Below are 19,564 nucleotides of genomic sequence, written 5' to 3' on the forward strand. Positions count from 1 at the left end.
CAAACGTGATAACGTAACAGTGAAAAATATTAAACAGGCTAAAACAGTGTTAAGTTTTGTACTGCAGGGTACTTAAGTTTGTAATGGGACTGACTTGCGATTACATATCATTATGGGACAATCTGACTTGGTGTTGTTTTTTAATTTTACTGAACAAACTATGTATTTTTATTCATGCAGCTGCGATTCACGGCAGCACAGTGACTGTGAAAGAAACACAGGATATATTCCTGAAAGGATCACAGAACGAATTTCTGAAGAAAGTACTTCGCAGGGGCTGCAGGGGATATTCTTGAAAGAATGCATCGATGCATAAATCTGTGGATGAACCCTGTTAACCGATTTATAATGTTGAATTCGAAGTAAACTTAATTAATATTATTAAAACCTAAAGCTAGGAATAAATAGGTTAAAACTTAACTGTTATACACACAACTAACACACAGAACACTAAATATTGTACGCCTATCCATTTATTGATAACACTGATAAAAATGATTACACAACACAGAGAAAGATCACGGTAAATTACACACACATATGATTGAAACTTATCTAAATTATGTACAATTTGGAATGATCGAGTAGTAGCCAATAGATCGCCAGGCAATAAAGTTGTTTATACGGATCGCCGCGTGTGCTAATAAAATTAGAGTTTACCTTGCACCAGTTAAATAAAGTTCTACGTTTTCTTGCTCGCGAATCAAGTTGCGTGAATAACTTTTGGTATTTGAGTTGGAAAGAACGGTAGTTGACGGGGAAATTGGACCAGCGTGTGAAACGGTGCAGTGAACGAAGTTCTACGAAGTTCGGAAGGTCCTTCTAGCCCACGAACCACGGAGAATAGTGAACAAACCCATTAAAGATTTCTCGGAGATAATTTTGAAATATGTAATTCCTGGATGATTTCTTGGAGAATTTCCTAGCTCCAGTATCCCTCTTAAATTATCTTGAAGAATTCCAAAACAAATTGCTGGAGTAACTCCTTTAGAAATCCTTCTAGTAATTCAAAACATCTTCAGGTAATCCTGGAAAAATTCTTGGTGAATCCCTGGAAAATATGATGGACGGATTTCTGAATTTTCTGAGCAAACCCCTGAATAAGTTTTTGAAAAGATCCCGAGAAGAATTTCTGAAGGAATCGCTACAGAACTCTCATAGCAATCCATGATGGAACTTCTGGAGAAATCCCTGGAGGAATTCCTGCAGGTATACCTGTAGTAATCCCTGTAGCAATCCCGAATGGAACTTATGAAAACATACATGAAGGAATCCCTGCATGAATTCCTGGTGGATTCCTAAGAGCAATTATGGGTGCAACCCCGGGAGAAATTTCTAAAGAAATCGCTTGAGGAATTCCTCGAGGAGTTCCTTGACAAATTTCTGGATGAATCCTTGGAGGAGTTTCTGAACGAATTCCTGGAGGAATCCTCAGAGGAATTCTTAAAGAGATATTCCTGGAGGAATTCCTGGAGAAATCCCTGAAGCAGTTCCTAAAGGAATCGGTGGAGGAAATCCTGGAGAAACTTCTGGACAAATTCTTGGCGGAATCCCTGGAGAAATCGCTAAATGAATTCGTGGAGGAATCCCTGGAGGAATTTTCTGAAGGAATAATTTGAAGATTTTCTGGAGGAATTCCAGAAGAAATTCCTGGTGAAATTCCAGGATGAATTCCTGGAGCAAACTCTGGAAGAAATTATGAAGGAATCCCTCGATTAATTGCTAAAGGGTTTCCTAGAGCACATCTGGGAGGAATCCCTGGAGATATTTCCAAAGGATGCTGGGTCATTAGGCCGGAGGTCATTAGGCGGAAGGCCATTAGGCCGAATGGTCATTAGACCGAATGGTCATCAGGACGAATTGAAAGTTAGCCGTTGTTTTTACCTTTTCCAACATTTTTTGCCAAAAACTATTTTAGCAATGATACTAGAAAGAACAGCCTATATTTAAAAGAAGGAAAAATCTATGGGTAAAATATCAGTAGATTCAGCCAGGGATGGGAACACTCACTTGGAAAGAGTTACATTCACTTGGTGTTTTCTCAGCTCAGAAGCATGCTATCGAAAAACAATGTATGAAGCACTTTTACCTTGTGATTTTATCTCAAACTTTCCCGAATAAAGTAAGGGTCGCACACGCATTTCAAAGTCGTGACAGAGCGTTGAAGGCAACTCTCCACGAGGTGAGTGTAATTTACATTTACCTCGTGGAGACTCGCCTTCATAGCCCTCTCACGACTTTGGTATGCGTGTGCGATCCTTAATGTATTCGGCAAAGTTTTAGATAAAACCACAAGGTAAAAGTGCTCTATACATTGTTTTTCGATAGCATGCTTCTGAGCTGAGAAAACACCAAGTGAATGTAACTCTTTCCAAGTGAGTGTTCCCATCCCTGGATTCAGCATCAATAAAGTATATTCGTGCCTGTCACACGATACACACATGCAAAATGGTCATTTGCAGAGGAAGCTCTCAGTTAATAACTGTGGAAGTGTTCATAGAACACTAAGCTGAGAAGCAGGCTTTGTCTCAGTGGGGACGTAACGGCAAGAAGAAGACCCAATGACCATTCGGCCTGATGACCATTCGGCCTAATGACCATTCTAAAGAAACCCTTCTGAGGAATTCGTGGAGGAATCTTCAAAGAAATTCCTGGAGAATTCTTTGAAGAGTTCCTGGGGGAATTCTTAGAAAAAAACCCCCGGAGGAACCCCTGAAGTAGTTTCTGGAGAAACCTCAGGAGGAATGCCTGGAGGAACTTCAGGACAAATTCCTGGCGGAATCCCAGGAGGAATTGCTGGTGAAACCACTAAAATTTCATGGAACTATCCCTGGAAGAATTCCTGGAGGAAGATCTGAATGAATTCCTGGAGGAATCTCTAGAGGAATTCTGAGAGGAATCCCTGAAGAAATTTCTGAAAAAAAAACCTAGAGAAATGTATGGAGGAATTCCCGGATGAATTCTTGATGGAATTTCTGAAAGAATTCTTGGAGGAATCTGAAAGGGAATCACTGGATAAATTTCTAAAGAGATTCCTAGAGGAATTCGCAGAGGAATTCCTGGAGGAATATCTGGAGGAGAAATTTCTGGATAAATTCTTGAAGGCAACCCTGGAAAAAAAACCTGATAGAATTTCTGAAACAATCCATGCAGGAATTCCTGAAGAAATACCTGGAGGAATTCCTGGAGGAATGATGGAATTTCTAGAGAATTCCCTCGAGAAATGCATGGAGGAATGCCTGGAGGAATACCTGGAGGATTTCCTGGAGGATTCATGCAGGTGTCCCTGGAAGAATTCTAGGAATAATTCCAGGATAAACTCCGGGAGGAAATCCTGGGAAAATGTTTGAATGAATCCCAAGAGGATTTCCTAGAGAAGTTTCCGTAGTAATATTTGAAGGAATTCCTGGATGACACCCTGAAGTAATTTATGAAGAAATTCCTGGGGTAATTCCTGGTGGAATTCCTAAAGCTATTAGAGGAGAACTCCCCAAATGGAATCCTGGAGGAATGCCTACAAGAATCCCTACAGAAATCTATGGAGGAACTTCTTGAGGAATGCCTGCAGGTATTTCTAAAGAAATTCCTAGAGCAATCCCTAGAGGAAATTCTGAATAAATTCTTGGAAGAACCTCTGGAGAAATTCTAGACTAGCCTGTAGAAATTCGTAGAGGAATCTCTAAAGAAATTCCTTGAGAAATATCTAGAGAAATTCCTGGAGAGGAATTCCTGAAGGCTAGAGGAACCCCTAGAGGATTTTCTTAAAAGAACCACTGGAGCACTTTCAGGAGGAATCCCAGAAGGAATCCCTGAAAGAATTCATGTAGGAATTCCTGGAAGAATCTCTTGAGGAATTCCTTGAGTTATCTCTAGAGGAACCAGTAGGAATTTCTGGAGGATCTCTTAGAGGAATTCTAAGACGAATCCCTGTAGAAGTTTTAAGAGGAATTTATGCAGGAATTCCCAGAGGAATCCTGGAAGATTTCCTGTTGGAACTTCTAGAGGATTCTCTAGTGGAATTCTTGGAGGAATCCCATGAAGAATTCCTGAAGAAATCCAAGGACGAAGAACTAAAGAAAACGCTAAAATTCTGAAGGAATCCTAAAAAGAGTACGTGGAGAGACTTTTGGAGGAATCCCTGTGGCAGTTCCTGAAGGAATCCGTGAATGAGTTCCTGAAGAAACCCCAGGAGGAATATCGGAAGCAATCCCAACAGGAATTCCTTAGAAAATCTCTGAACAGTTCCTGAAAGTAGTCTTGGGTTAATTCCTGGAGGAGTTTCTGAAAGAATTCCAAGAGGAATTCCTGAAGGAATCCCAAAACGAGTTCTTGAAGGCATTTTTAAAATAATCCTAGACGTTGTTCCTGAATGAATCCCAGAGAAATTCGCAGGGCAATCCCTGGAGAAATTCTTGCAGTACCTAATTTCTGGATGAATTATGAAGGAATACTTGGATTAACTCCTAAAAGATTTTTGTACATTTTTTAAAGAAATCCCTGGCATAATTTTTGAATAATGTCAAGTAAAATTTTCTGGAAGAATGCCTTTTTTTTCTAGAAGATGTTCCTGCAGAAGTGCTTCGAATAATTCCAGATGGAATTATTGGAGCAATCTTTTGCGGAATTCTGGAAGGAATATCTATATGGAGAAATCCCTGAAGGACTTGAACAATCACTGAGTCACCATTTGACCAAAATCGAGGGGTCTGCAAAAACTGTTGTGGCTCCATCTAACGGGAGGTCCATCAATTTGAGTAACCAAGTGCATTTTCCTTACTTTTTTAGCGAGGACTTTCAGAAAAACGCCACCTAAAACATTTCTGAAGACAAGGTGTAAATAGTGGGCCGGTCTCAGCGGGAATAACTCTATATGTTGTCTTCGGGAAAGTTTCTTCATATTTTTTGACCATTTTTTTTTTCAATAATGTGAAATTAGGGTGGTCCAAATGGATCTCAAGATCAATTGCTACTGTTCAGTATGAACTAACGAAAAATTAGGAAACATTACTATGTATGGCTTTATTCAGTAACTACAGCAAGGTGTTGATTTACTATTTCTATGTATTTTGGACCAGTCTAACCTACACGCTTCTTTTTTTGACCATTTATGCGCATTCCAAATTTATCTCTCTCAAACTTTTACATTGTTATTATCTAGTTTTAAAATAAATTGCCCATTACGCTTTCCATTTCCCTAGTATAAGTCTAAATTAAATTGATTTTTGTTGTTATTCCGCCCCTCCCTTCGAACCACCTGACTGTAGCCCACTTAAGAAGGTTCCCTGCTTCGGAAGGGGGTAAATATACGATCCACATAAATCCATATAAAACCATATTCTTCCCAGATTTCGTTGCATAACTCAAACTTAGTCGAACCGAGTTAGACCTAGTGGTTTCTGTCACTTCTGCTCCACATCGAAGCAAGCCTCTAACGTTGGTTGACAGCTTACCTTAAAAATATTCTTTTTTTAGTTTGTAAAAATAAAACTCATTTAGTGATTGGTGCGATTCTTAGTTAGAACAAGACCCTACTGACTGAAATCTAAACAATGTCATTTGGTTCCTTGATCCCCATCATATGTGTAAAAAGTGCGCTCATCGTCATGCCCATTCAACCCCACATTCTCCACGAGTGTGTGTACCCTCTAGAAGCAACAACTCTAACACACTCTAAAAGCGAATGATCGAATAAGTTAGTTGCACAAAAATCAATTTAATAGAAACTGTTTCACGGTTTTTTCCTAATTGAATTGATTTTTAAATCCCCGATAACACGCACACTACTACACAAACACCGACGTGCATTAGACACAGATCCTCGCGGCTACACGCTCGCACACGCATACCGATAGCTTTCTACACACATACACACATTTAACCAATACTACCATATAGTGCAGTGATGCTGCTGATCGCGCGCAGTTCGCTTCAATGGCTGAGAATAAATACCTAAATACACACTTTATAGAGATTGCACCAAGTTTCGTTATTAGGTTTCGTTTTTCTCACCGTTTTTCTGTCCGGTTTCCGATTTCGATTAGTTGATATGAGCATTGTTTTCTATCCCTTGGCCCCCAGTTTTAGATGATTTTTACCAACAACCTCTTAGGAATCACGCGACTTTTGCTCTACCTTATCTAGTTCCCTTTTCTTACCCTTTTTTTTTTTTGTTTCTCCGAACCGATACTGAGAGCCGTTGATTTTGCATGCTTTTTTATTTGAATTGTAATTAAGAAAGACTTAAGGTGCTCCACGAATTTCAAGCGTTTCTAAGAGAATCCCATTCAAGTCTCAAGATAATTCTCGTTTGGGATTGTGTATAAATCCCAAGGAACAACCTGTCGTGGATTCTCACAGAATCCTGTCGAGGATTCTCGCAGAATCCTGTCGAGGGTTCTCGCAGAATCCTGTCGAGGATTCTCGCAGAATCCTGTCGAGGATTCTCGCAGAATCCTGTCGAGGATTCTCGCAGAATCCTGTCGAGGATTCTCACAGAATCCTGTCGAAGATTCTTAAAGAATCCTGTCGAGGATTCTCGCAGAATCCTGTCGAGGATTCTCGCAGAATCCTGTTGAGGATTCTCGCAGAATTCTGTCAAGGATTCTTGCAGAATCCTGTCGAGGATTCTCGCAGAATCCTGTCGAGGATTCTCGCAGAATCCTGTCGAGGATTCTCGCAGAATCCTGTCGAGGATTCTCGCAGAATCCTGTCGAGGATTCTCGCAGAATCCTGTCGAGGATTCTCGCAGAATCCTGTCGAGGATTCTCGCAGAACCCTGTCAAAGTTTCTCGCAGAATCCTGTCGAGGATTCTCGCAGAATTCTGTCAAGGATTCTTGCAGAATCCTGTCGAGGATTCTCGCAGAATCCTGACGAGGATTCTCGCAGAATCCTGACGAGGATTCTCGCAGAATCCTGTCGAAGATTCTCCCAGAATCCTGTCAAGGATTCTCGCAGAATCCTGTCGAGGATTCTCGCAGAATCCTGTCAAGGATTCTTGCAGAATCCTGTCGAGGATTCTCGCAGAATCCTGTCGAGGATTCTCGCAGAATCCTGTCGAGGATTCTCGCAGAATCCTGTCGAGGATTCTCGCAGAATCCTGTCGAGGATTCTCGCAGAATCCTGTCGAGGATTCTCGCAGAATCCTGTCGAAGATTCTTAAAGAATCCTGTCGAGGATTCTCGCAGAATCCTGTCGAGGATTCTCGCAGAATCCTGTCGAGGATTCTCACAGAATCCTGTCGAAGATTCTTAAAGAATCCTGTCGAGGATTCTCGCAGAATCCTGTCGAGGATTCTCGCAGAATCCTGTTGAGGATTCTCGCAGAATTCTGTCAAGGATTCTTGCAGAATCCTGTCGAGGATTCTCGCAGAATCCTGTCGAGGATTCTCGCAGAATCCTGTCGAGGATTCTCGCAGAATCCTGTCGAGGATTCTCGCAGAATCCTGTCGAGGATTCTCGCAGAATCCTGTCGAGGATTCTCGCAGAACCCTGTCAAAGTTTCTCGCAGAATCCTGTCGAGGATTCTCGCAGAATTCTGTCAAGGATTCTTGCAGAATCCTGTCGAGGATTCTCGCAGAATCCTGACGAGGATTCTCGCAGAATCCTGTCGAAGATTCTCCCAGAATCCTGTCAAGGATTCTCGCAGAATCCTGTCGAGGATTCTCGCAGAATCCTGTCAAGGATTCTTGCAGAATCCTGTCGAGGATTCTCGCAGAATCCTGTCGAGGATTCTCGCAGAATCCTGTCGAGGATTCTCGCAGAATCCTGTCGAGGATTCTCGCAGAATCCTGTCGAGGATTCTCGCAGAATCCTGTCGAGGATTCTCGCAGAATCCTGTCGAGGATTCTCGCAGAATCCTGTCGAGGATTCTCGCAGAATCCTGTCGAGGATTCTCGCAGAATCCTGTCGAGGATTCTCGCAGAATCCTGTCGTGGATTCTCGCAGAATCCTGTCGAGGATTCTCGCAGAATCCTGTCGAGGATTCTCGCAGAATCCTGTCGAGGATTCTCGCAGAATCCTGTCGAGGATTCTCGCAGAATCCTGTCGAGGATTCTCGCAGAATCCTGTCGAGGATTCTCGCAGAATCCTGTCGAGGATTCTCGCAGAATCCTGTCGAGGATTCTCGCAGAATCCTGTCGAGGATTCTCGCAGAATCCTGTCGAGGATTCTCGCAGAATCCTGTCGAGGATTCTCACAGAATCCTGTCGAAGATTCTTAAAGAATCCTGTCGAGGATTCTCGCAGAATCCTGTCGAGGATTCTCGCAGAATCCTGTTGAGGATTCTCGCAGAATTCTGTCAAGGATTCTTGCAGAATCCTGTCGAGGATTCTCGCAGAATCCTGTCGAGGAATCTCGCAGAATCCTGTCGAGGATTCTCGCAGAATCCTGTCGAGGATTCTCGCAGAATCCTGTCGAGGATTCTCGCAGAATCCTGTCGAGGATTCTCGCAGAATCCTGTCGAGGATTCTCGCAGAATCCTGTCGAGGATTCTCGCAGAATCCTGTCGAGGATTCTCGCAGAATCCTGTCGAGGATTCTCGCAGAATCCTGTCGAGGATTCTCGCAGAACCCTGTCAAAGTTTCTCGCAGAATCCTGTCGAGGATTCTCGCAGAATTCTGTCAAGGATTCTTGCAGAATCCTGTCGAGGATTCTCGCAGAATCCTGACGAGGATTCTCGCAGAATCCTGTCGAAGATTCTCACAGAATCCTGTCAAGGATTCTCGCAGAATCCTGTCGAGGATTCTCGCAGAATCCTGTCGAGGATTCTCGCAGAATCCTGTCGAGGATTCTCGCAGAATCCTGTCGAGGATTCTCGCAGAATCCTGTCGAGGATTCTCACAGAATCCTGTCGAAGATTCTTAAAGAATCCTGTCGAGGATTCTCGCAGAATCCTGTCGAGGATTCTCGCAGAATCCTGTCGAGGATTCTCACAGAATCCTGTCGAAGATTCTTAAAGAATCCTGTCGAGGATTCTCGCAGAATCCTGTCGAGGATTCTCGCAGAATCCTGTTGAGGATTCTCGCAGAATTCTGTCAAGGATTCTTGCAGAATCCTGTCGAGGATTCTCGCAGAATCCTGTCGAGGATTCTCGCAGAATCCTGTCGAGGATTCTCGCAGAATCCTGTCGAGGATTCTCGCAGAATCCTGTCGAGGATTCTCGCAGAATCCTGTCGAGGATTCTCGCAGAACCCTGTCAAAGTTTCTCGCAGAATCCTGTCGAGGATTCTCGCAGAATTCTGTCAAGGATTCTTGCAGAATCCTGTCGAGGATTCTCGCAGAATCCTGACGAGGATTCTCGCAGAATCCTGTCGAAGATTCTCCCAGAATCCTGTCAAGGATTCTCGCAGAATCCTGTCGAGGATTCTCGCAGAATCCTGTCAAGGATTCTTGCAGAATCCTGTCGAGGATTCTCGCAGAATCCTGTCGAGGATTCTCGCAGAATCCTGTCGAGGATTCTCGCAGAATCCTGTCGAGGATTCTCGCAGAATCCTGTCGAGGATTCTCGCAGAATCCTGTCGAGGATTCTCGCAGAATCCTGTCGAGGATTCTCGCAGAATCCTGTCGAGGATTCTCGCAGAATCCTGTCGAGGATTCTCGCAGAATCCTGTCGAGGATTCTCGCAGAATCCTGTCGAGGATTCTCGCAGAATCCTGTCGAGGATTCTCGCAGAACCCTGTCAAAGTTTCTCGCAGAATCCTGTCGAGGATTCTCGCAGAATTCTGTCAAGGATTCTTGCAGAATCCTGTCGAGGATTCTCGCAGAATCCTGACGAGGATTCTCGCAGAATCCTGTCGAAGATTCTCACAGAATCCTGTCAAGGATTCTCGCAGAATCTTGTCGAGGATTCTCGCAGAATCCTGTCGAGGATTCTCGCAGAATCCTGTCGAGGATTCTCGCAGAATCCTGTCGAGGATTCTCGCAGAATCCTGTCGAGGATTCTCACAGAATCCTGTCGAAGATTCTTAAAGAATCCTGTCGAGGATTCTCGCAGAATCCTGTCGAGGATTCTCGCAGAATCCTGTTGAGGATTCTCGCAGAATTCTGTCAAGGATTCTTGCAGAATCCTGTCGAGGATTCTCGCAGAATCCTGTCGAGGATTCTCGCAGAATCCTGTCGAGGATTCTCGCAGAATCCTGTCGAGGATTCTCGCAGAATCCTGTCGAGGATTCTCGCAGAATCCTGTCGAGGATTCTCGCAGAATCCTGTCGAGGATTCTCGCAGAATCCTGTCGAGGATTCTCGCAGAATCCTGTCGAGGATTCTCGCAGAACCCTGTCAAAGTTTCTCGCAGAATCCTGTCGAGGATTCTCGCAGAATTCTGTCAAGGATTCTTGCAGAATCCTGTCGAGGATTCTCGCAGAATCCTGACGAGGATTCTCGCAGAATCCTGTCGAAGATTCTCACAGAATCCTGTCAAGGATTCTCGCAGAATCCTGTCGAGGATTCTCGCAGAATCCTGTCGAGGATTCTCGCAGAATCCTGTCGAGGATTCTCGCAGAATCCTGTCGAGGATTCTCGCAGAATCCTGTCGAGGATTCTCACAGAATCCTGTCGAAGATTCTTAAAGAATCCTGTCGAGGATTCTCGCAGAATCCTGTCGAGGATTCTCGCAGAATCCTGTCGAGGATTCTCGCAGAATCCTGTCGAGGATTCTCGCAGAATCCTGTCGAGGATTCTCGCAGAATCCTGTCGAGGATTCTCACAGAATCCTGTCGAAGATTCTTAAAGAATCCTGTCGAGGATTCTCGCAGAATCCTGTCGAGGATTCTCGCAGAATCCTGTTGAGGATTCTCGCAGAATTCTGTCAAGGATTCTTGCAGAATCCTGTCGAGGATTCTCACAGAATCCTGTCGAGGATTCTCGCAGAATCCTGTCGAGGATTCTCGCAGAATCCTGTCGAGGATTCTCGCAGAATCCTGTCGAGGATTCTCGCAGAATCCTGTCGAGGATTCTCGCAGAATCCTGTCGAGGATTCTCGCAGAATCCTGTCGAGGATTCTCGCAGAATCCTGTCGAGGATTCTCGCAGAATCCTGTCGAGGATTCTCGCAGAATCCTGTCGAGGATTCTCGCAGAACCCTGTCAAAGTTTCTCGCAGAATCCTGTCGAGGATTCTCGCAGAATTCTGTCAAGGATTCTTGCAGAATCCTGTCGAGGATTCTCGCAGAATCCTGACGAGGATTCTCGCAGAATCCTGTCGAAGATTCTCACAGAATCCTGTCGAGGATTCTCGCAGAATCCTGACGAGGATTCTCGCAGAATCCTGTCGAAGATTCTCACAGAATCCTGTCGAGGATTCTCGCAGAATCCTGTCAAGGATTCTCGCAGAATCCTGTCAAGGATTCTCGCAGAATCCTGTCAAGGATTCTCGCAGAATCCTGTCAAGGATTCTCGCAGAATCCTGTCAAGGATTCTCGCAGAATCCTGTCAAGGATTCTCGCAGAATCCTGTCAAGGATTCTCGCAGAATCCTGTCAAGGATTCTCGCAGAATCCTGTCAAGGATTCTCGCAGAATCCTGTCAAGGATTCTCGCAGAATCCTGTCAAGGATTCTCGCAGAATCCTGTCAAGGATTCTCGCAGAATCCTGTCAAGGATTCTCGCAGAATCCTGTCAAGGATTCTCGCAGAATCCTGTCAAGGATTCTCGCAGAATCCTGTCAAGGATTCTCGCAGAATCCTGTCAAGGATTCTCGCAGAATCCTGTCAAGGATTCTCGCAGAATGCTGTCGAAGATTCTCGCACAATCCTGTCGAGGATTCTCCCGGAATCCTGGCAGAGATTCTCCCGGAATCCTGTCGAGGATTTTCGCAGAATCCTGTCAAGGATTCTCGCAGAATCCTGTTGAGGATTCTCGCAGAATCCTGTCGAGGATTCTCGCAGAATCCTGTCGAGGGTTCTCCAGAATCCTGTCGAGGATTCTCGCAGAATCCTGTCGAGGATTCTCGCAGAATCCTGTCGAGGATTCTCGCAGAATCCTGTCGAGGACTCTCGCAGAATCCTGTCGAGGATTTTCGCAGAATCCTGTCGAGGATTCTCGCAGAATCCTGTCGAGGACTCTCACAGAATCCTGTCGAGGATTCTCGCAGAATCCTGTCGAGGATTCTCGCAGAATCCTGTCGAGGATTCTCGCAGAATCCTGTCGAGGATTCTCACAGAATCCTGTCGAAGATTCTTAAAGAATCCTGTCTAGGATTCTCGCAGAATCCTGTCGAGGATTCTCGCAGAATCCTGTCGAGGATTCTCGCAGAATCCTGTCGAGGATTCTCGCAGAATTCTGTCAAGGATTCTTGCAGAATCCTGTCGAGGATTCTCGCAGAATCCTGTCGAGGATTCTCGCAGAATCCTGTCGAGGATTCTCGCAGAATCCTGTCGAGGATTCTCGCAGAATCCTGTCGAGGATTCTCGCAGAATCCTGTCGAGGATTCTCGCAGAATCCTGTCGAGGATTCTCGCAGAATCCTGTCGAGGATTCTCGCAGAATCCTGTCGAGGATTCTCGCAGAATCCTGTCGAGGATTCTCGCAGAATCCTGTCGAGGATTCTCGCAGAATCCTGTCGAGGATTCTCGCAGAATCCTGTCGAGGATTCTCGCAGAACCCTGTCAAAGTTTCTCGCAGAATCCTGTCGAGGATTCTCGCAGAATTCTGTCAAGGATTCTTGCAGAATCCTGTCGAGGATTCTCGCAGAATCCTGACGAGGATTCTCGCAGAATCCTGTCGAAGATTCTCACAGAATCCTGTCGAGGATTCTCGCAGAATCCTGTCAAGGATTCTCGCAGAATCCTGTCAAGGATTCTCGCAGAATCCTGTCAAGGATTCTCGCAGAATCCTGTCAAGGATTCTCGCAGAATCCTGTCAAGGATTCTCGCAGAATCCTGTCAAGGATTCTCGCAGAATCCTGTCAAGGATTCTCGCAGAATCCTGTTAAGGATTCTCGCAGAATCCTGTCAAGGATTCTCGCAGAATCCTGTCAAGGATTCTCGCAGAATCCTGTCAAGGATTCTCGCAGAATCCTGTCAAGGATTCTCGCAGAATCCTGTCAAGGATTCTCGCAGAATCCTGTCGAGGATTCTCGCAGAATCCTGTCGAGGATTCTCGCAGAATCCTGTCGAGGATTCTCGCAGAATCCTGTCGAGGATTCTCGCAGAATCCTGTCGAGGATTCTCGCAGAATCCTGTCGAGGATTCTCGCAGAATCCTGTCGAGGATTCTCACAGAATCCTGTCGAGGATTCTCACAGAATCCTGTCGAGGATTCTCGCAGAATCCTGTCGAGGATTCTCGCAGAATCCTGTCGAGGATTCTCGCAGAATCCTGTCGAGGATTCTCGCAGAATCCTGTCGAGGATTCTCGCAGAATCCTGTCGAGGATTCTCGCAGAATCCTGTCGAGGATTCTCGCAGAATCCTGTCGAGGATTCTCGCAGAATCCTGTCGAGGATTCTCGCAGAATCCTGTCGAGGATTCTCGCAGAATCCTGTCGAGGATTCTCGCAGAATCCTGTCGAGGATTCTCGCAGAATCCTGTCGAGGATTCTCGCAGAATCCTGTCGAGGATTCTCACAGAATCCTGTCGAGGATTCTCACAGAATCCTGTCGAGGATTCTCGCAGAATCCTGTCGAGGATTCTCGCAGAATCCTGTCGAGGATTCTCGCAGAACCCTGTCAAAGTTTCTCGCAGAATCCTGTCGAGGATTCTCGCAGAATTCTGTCAAGGATTCTTGCAGAATCCTGTCGAGGATTCTCGCAGAATCCTGACGAGGATTCTCGCAGAATCCTGTCGAAGATTCTCACAGAATCCTGTCGAGGATTCTCGCAGAATCCTGTCGAGGATTCTCGCAGAATCCTGTCAAGGATTCTCGCAGAATCCTGTCAAGGATTCTCGCAGAATCCTGTCAAGGATTCTCGCAGAATCCTGTCAAGGATTCTCGCAGAATCCTGTCAAGGATTCTCACAGAATCCTGTCAAGGATTCTCGCAGAATCCTGTCAAGGATTCTCGCAGAATCCTGTCATGGATTCTCGCAGAATCCTGTCAAGGATTCTCGCAGAATCCTGTCAAGGATTCTCGCAGAATCCTGTCAAGGATTCTCGCAGAATCCTGTCAAGGATTCTCGCAGAATCCTGTCAAGGATTCTCGCAGAATCCTGTCAAGGATTCTCGCAGAATCCTGTCAAGGATTCTCGCAGAATCCTGTCAAGGATTCTCGCAGAATCCTGTCAAGGATTCTCGCAGAATCCTGTCAAGGATTCTCGCAGAATCCTGTCAAGGATTCTCGCAGAATCCTGTCAAGGATTCTCGCAGAATCCTGTCAAGGATTCTCGCAGAATCCTGTCAAGGATTCTCGCAGAATCCTGTCAAGGATTCTCGCAGAATCCTGTCAAGGATTCTCGCAGAATCCTGTCAAGGATTCTCGCAGAATCCTGTCAAGGATTCTCGCAGAATCCTGTCAAGGATTCTCGCAGAATCCTGTCAAGGATTCTCGCAGAATCCTGTCAAGGATTCTCGCAGAATCCTGTCAAGGATTCTCGCAGAATCCTGTCAAGGATTCTCGCAGAATCCTGTCAAGGATTCTCGCAGAATCCTGTCAAGGATTCTCGCAGAATCCTGTCAAGGATTCTCGCAGAATCCTGTCAAGGATTCTCGCAGAATCCTGTCAAGGATTCTCGCAGAATCCTGTCAAGGATTCTCGCAGAATCCTGTCAAGGATTCTCGCAGAATCCTGTCAAGGATTCTCGCAGAATCCTGTCAAGGATTCTCGCAGAATCCTGTCAAGAATTCTCGCAGAATCCTGTCAAGGATTCTCGCAGAATCCTGTCAAGGATTCTCGCAGAATCCTGTCAAGGATTCTCGCAGAATCCTGTCAAGGATTCTCGCAGAATCCTGTCAAGGATTCTCGCAGAATCCTGTCAAGGATTCTCGCAGAATCCTGTCAAGGATTCTCGCAGAATCCTGTCAAGGATTCTCGCAGAATCCTGTCAAGGATTCTCGCAGAATCCTGTCAAGGATTCTCGCAGAATCCTGTCAAGGATTCTCGCAGAATCCTGTCGAAGATTCTCGCACAATCCTGTCGAGGATTCTCCCGGAATCCTGGCAGAGATTCTCCCGGAATCCTGTCGAGGATTTTCGCAGAATCCTGTTGAGGATTCTCGCAGAATCCTGTCGAGGATTCTCGCAGAATCCTGTCGAGGGTTCTCCAGAATCCTGTCGAGGATTCTCGCAGAATCCTGTCGAGGATTCTCGCAGAATCCTGTCGAGGACTCTCGCAGAATCCTGTCGAGGATTTTCGCAGAATCCTGTCAAGAATTCTCGCAGAATCCTGTCGAGGATTCTCGCAGCATCCTGTCGAGGATTCTCGCAGAATCCTGTCGAGGATTTTCGCAGAATCCTGTCGAGGATTCTCGCAGAATCCTGTCGAGGATTCTCGCAGAATCCTGTCAAGAATTCTCGCAGAATCCTGTCAGGGATTCTCGCAGAATCCTGTCGAAGATTCTCGCAAAATCCTGTCGAGGATTCTCCCGTCCTGTCAGGGATTCTCGCAGAATCCTGTCGAAGATTCTCCCGGAATCCTGTCAGGGATTCGCCCGGAATCCTGTCAGGGATTCTCCCGGAATCCTGTCAGGGATTCTCCCGGAATCCTGTCAGGCATTCTCCCGGAATCCTGTCAGGCATTCTCCCGGAATCCTGTCAGGCATTCTCCCGGAATCCTGTCAGGGATTCTCCCGGAATCCTGTCAGGGATTCTCCCGGAATCCTGTCAGGGATTCTCTCGGAATCCTGTCAGGGATTCTCCCGGAATCCTGTCAGGGATTCTCCCGGAATCCTGTCAGGGATTCTCCCGGAATCCTGTCAGGGATTCTCCCGGAATCCTGTCAGGGATTCTCCCGGAATCCTGTCAGGGATTCTCCCGGAATCCTGTCAGGGATTCTCCCGGAATCCTGTCAGGGATTCTCCCGGAATCCTGTCAGGGATTCTCCCGGAATCCTGGCATGAATTCTCCCGGAATCATGTCAGGATTTATAGATTTTGTTTCCGTATATTTTTTCTGTCAAATATTTTTGTTTTTTTTATCTCGCTCTCAGAATCGGTCGGTTTTCAATTTCTTGTAAGCATTTACACTCAACTAGCAGATATTGCTTGACATGCTATGTAATTTTGAAGAGTGCTAACATATTATTCGTTTTCTTCCCTTGGAACAAACTCTATACACTCTTTCGCCAGACAATGTTCCCGCTCGAAGCGCATCGACGTCATCTCCCGGATAACGTTCCCACTGGTGTTTGCCCTGTTCAACCTGGTCTACTGGAGCACCTATCTCTTCCGCGAAGAGGAGGAAGACTAAGATGGTGGCGGCACCACCATCACCATCATGACCATCAAGGGGTCCCTGAAAGGGTACCACCCTCAAGAAGCCGTGCCGAGAATGCCACTCAACACCGGGCATTACATCATTAATCTTCTATATGGTTATCGAGAATTACATTATTATGAATAATATATAGGAGAAAGAAGAATATAGTGATAGAGCGTGGATAGAACTGTGAAGATCCTCTTTTATGGAGGCACTACTTAGGGAAGGAATGTAGAGTGATCAACCGAAGGAGTGAACGTTAGTATAGGATACGAACACACAAGTAAACCAGAGAAGTTTTTAAAAATCCATAACGAACAGATCTAAAAACCAGTTATAGAACCCACACGTGAAAATACTGCTCAAAGAGATTACCAAATCTACAGATATACTCCAATCAATGCAAGCTAGCAAGCAAGGCACTCCAAACGTTTTAAAACCCAAATGAACAACAAATCCTCATGGCACACACACTTTGTCGATCGTACACTTCGCTCACCACCAGAAACGTCAGCCGAATTTTATCTCACCACACTACTGTCGTACTTGCATACTCACCACCAGCTGGTAATCGTTTCATGACTTTTATTCGGTTCATCACGGATGGGAAACTTCTTAAAGTTTGACAACAGAAACGTCACATTTGACAGATTGTCTGTCAAGATGACGTCAGTGTTGCCATACTTCAATGAGGTTAGATTTTGTGGTGTAACGAAGAACCATACAAAAGGAATCACAAAAGAGCCTAACAATAGCTATACAAATACATAAACACTCATAATCTTAACGGGATGAATGTCTATCTGCACACCAAGCGCATGTGTGCGTGTATGTCAAAAGTAACTTTACGTAGTAGATGATGACGTACGGATCCTTCCCGCGCATCGAAAGTCCCTCTCCGTTGCGTTGCAAGAGAGGGCTTTCGGTGTTTTCGATGTTGTTTAGACTTGAACTGTTTCTCTGGACAATCCTAACTATCACATTAACGCATAACACACACGAGAAGAAGAGAAAAGGGACGCACATATGTATCTGTGCTCTCTTGCAAACTATTTTCTCAACCGGGTGAGGGATGTTGGGACGAGGGCATAGAGTGATTCTCGTTTGACCTAATTTTGCATTTATTTTCCACGGGTAATGTTTGCTGACTATTCTATGATTCTTTTCATCTTCCTATCCTTTCGCGATTCAGAATTGGATTAAAAAAAAACAAAAAAAAAACTTAAATTACGAAGAAAATATTTGAGTTGTTAACAATGCTAAACTCAAGAGTAAAATGTTATTTGAGATGAGAATGTTCTATCCTATCGTCGAAACAACCCTCCTTCCGGTTCCTAGTCTTAAAAACGCCAAAGTTGTCAGTTGTTTTAAGTTGTCTACACTCTAAGAATACACACAAAAAAACTCTGTCTGATTAACGTTAATAACGCGCAGTTGCAGTGTAACACGGAAACGTGTTGTTTTAATCGGTATCAGGTATCAGTCGTTTTCCGCCGCGGCGTGCATTGTTGAATGTAGTAACAATCTGTATCTTCATCATCGGTATCATCATCATCACCCTCACCAATCACGTTCAAGGATAGTTTTGAACTGAGAACTCATCACAAAACCGCTAGAGAATGCCATGTATAATTCATCTGAGCAGAACCTTTTCACCGAGTTGTGCTCTCTGCTATCGTGAGGAGGAATGAGTTTTCTAGAAAGAAAAAGACTAGCATCAAAGCGAACTGAAAAATATCTTAAAAGATTGCATGGAAAGTCCAAATGATCCATCCTGTCAGATCTAGCATACATTCTTAACTTCCATTCGTAGAAAAAGAACTAATTCATGAAATTCGAAACAGCCTAGAAAAAATCAAAAGCGGTTGCATAAATAAACTCCTAATGTTCCAAATATGCAAACATTTTTAGAAAATTAAAAATGGAGCTTGGATCTGCCGGACATGGTCTATCAAGAAAGCGGTGATATCATGAACAGGACAGCAGAAAGATTGAAACTATGCGTTAATGACTTCGCAAAGCCATTTGAAAGCATAACTTTTCAATTGTGTAGTCCTACGTCAATATATATTGTAGTCCTATGTCAATTTTGGAATCCTGCCAGAGATTCTCCTGAAATCTTGCCAGGGATTCTCCTGGAATACTGTCAAGGATTCTCCTGGAATCCTGTCAGGGATTCTCCTGGAATCCTGTCAGGGATTCTCCTGGAATCCTGTCAGGGATTCTCCTGGAATCCTGTCAGGGATTCTCCTGGAATCCTGTCAGGGATTCTCCTGGAATCCTGTCAGGGATTCTCCTGGAATTCTGTCAGGGATTCTCCTGGAATCCTGTCAGGGATTCTCCTGGAATCCTGTCAGGGATTCTCCTGGAATCCTGTCAGGGATTCTCCTGGAATCCTGTCAGGGATTCTCCTGGAATCCTGTCAGGGATTCTCCTGGAATCCTGTCAGGGATTCTCCTGGAATCCTGTCAGGGATTCTCCTGGAATCCTGTCAGGGATTCTCCTGGAATCCTGTCAGGGATTCTCCTGGAACCCTGTCAGGGATTCTCCTGGAATCCTGTCAGGGATTCTCCTGGAATCCTGTCAGGGATTCTCCTGGAATCCTGTCAGGGATTCTCCTGGAATCCTGTCAGGGATTCTCCTGGAATCCTGTCAGGGATTCTCCTGGAATCCTGTCAGGGATTCTCCTGGAATCCTGTCAGGGATTCTCCTGGAATCCTGTCAGGGATTCTCCTGGAATCCTGTCAGGGATTCTCCTGGAATCCTGTCAGGGATTCTCCTGGAATCCTGTCAGGGATTCTCCTGGAATCCTGTCAGGGATTCTCCTGGAATCCTGTCAGGGATTCTCCTGGAATCCTGTCAGGGATTCTCCTGGAATCCTGCCAGAGATTCTCCTGAAATCTTGCCAGGGATTCTCCTAGAATACTGTCAAGGATTCTCCTGGAATACTGTCAAGGATTCTCCTGGAATCCTGTCAGGGATGTTCTTGAAATCCTGTCAAATATTCTCCCGGAATCCTGTCAGGGATTCTCGCAGAATCCTGTCAGGGATTCTCGCAGAATCCTGTCAGGGATTCTCGCAGAATCCTGTCAGGGATTCTCCTGGCATCCGGTCAGGGATTCTCCTGGAATCCTGTCAGGGATTCTCCTGGAATCCTGTCAGGGATTCTCCTGGAATCCTGTCAGGGATTCTCCTGGAATCCTGTCAGGGATTCTCCTGGAATCCTG

The 19,564-nt window shown here is 45.3% G+C and overlaps 1 protein-coding gene across 10 annotated transcripts in view; it reads left to right on the top strand.

The window, feature by feature from the left end:
* LOC109419233 (glutamate-gated chloride channel) overlaps nt 1-18,527 on the top strand; it is a 239,451-nt gene extending 220,924 nt beyond the window's left edge. For 5 of the 10 annotated variants that reach the window (XM_062858838.1, XM_062858840.1, XM_062858839.1 and 2 more), the window contains exon 12: nt 16,208-18,527. In XM_062858838.1, coding sequence (XP_062714822.1) covers nt 16,208-16,328 — 121 coding nt within the window. In that variant the 3' untranslated portion in view covers nt 16,329-18,527. Of the gene's footprint in view, nt 1-5,264; nt 5,298-16,207 lie in introns of all 10 variants that reach the window. The other 5 variants (XM_062858837.1, XM_062858832.1, XM_062858833.1 and 2 more) reach the window with 2 other exon arrangements.
* The last annotated feature ends 1,037 nt before the right edge of the window (nt 18,528-19,564 follow it).

Source organism: Aedes albopictus, chromosome 3 (assembly GCF_035046485.1).
Source record: "Aedes albopictus strain Foshan chromosome 3, AalbF5, whole genome shotgun sequence".
Taxonomy (NCBI): domain Eukaryota; kingdom Metazoa; phylum Arthropoda; class Insecta; order Diptera; family Culicidae; genus Aedes; species Aedes albopictus.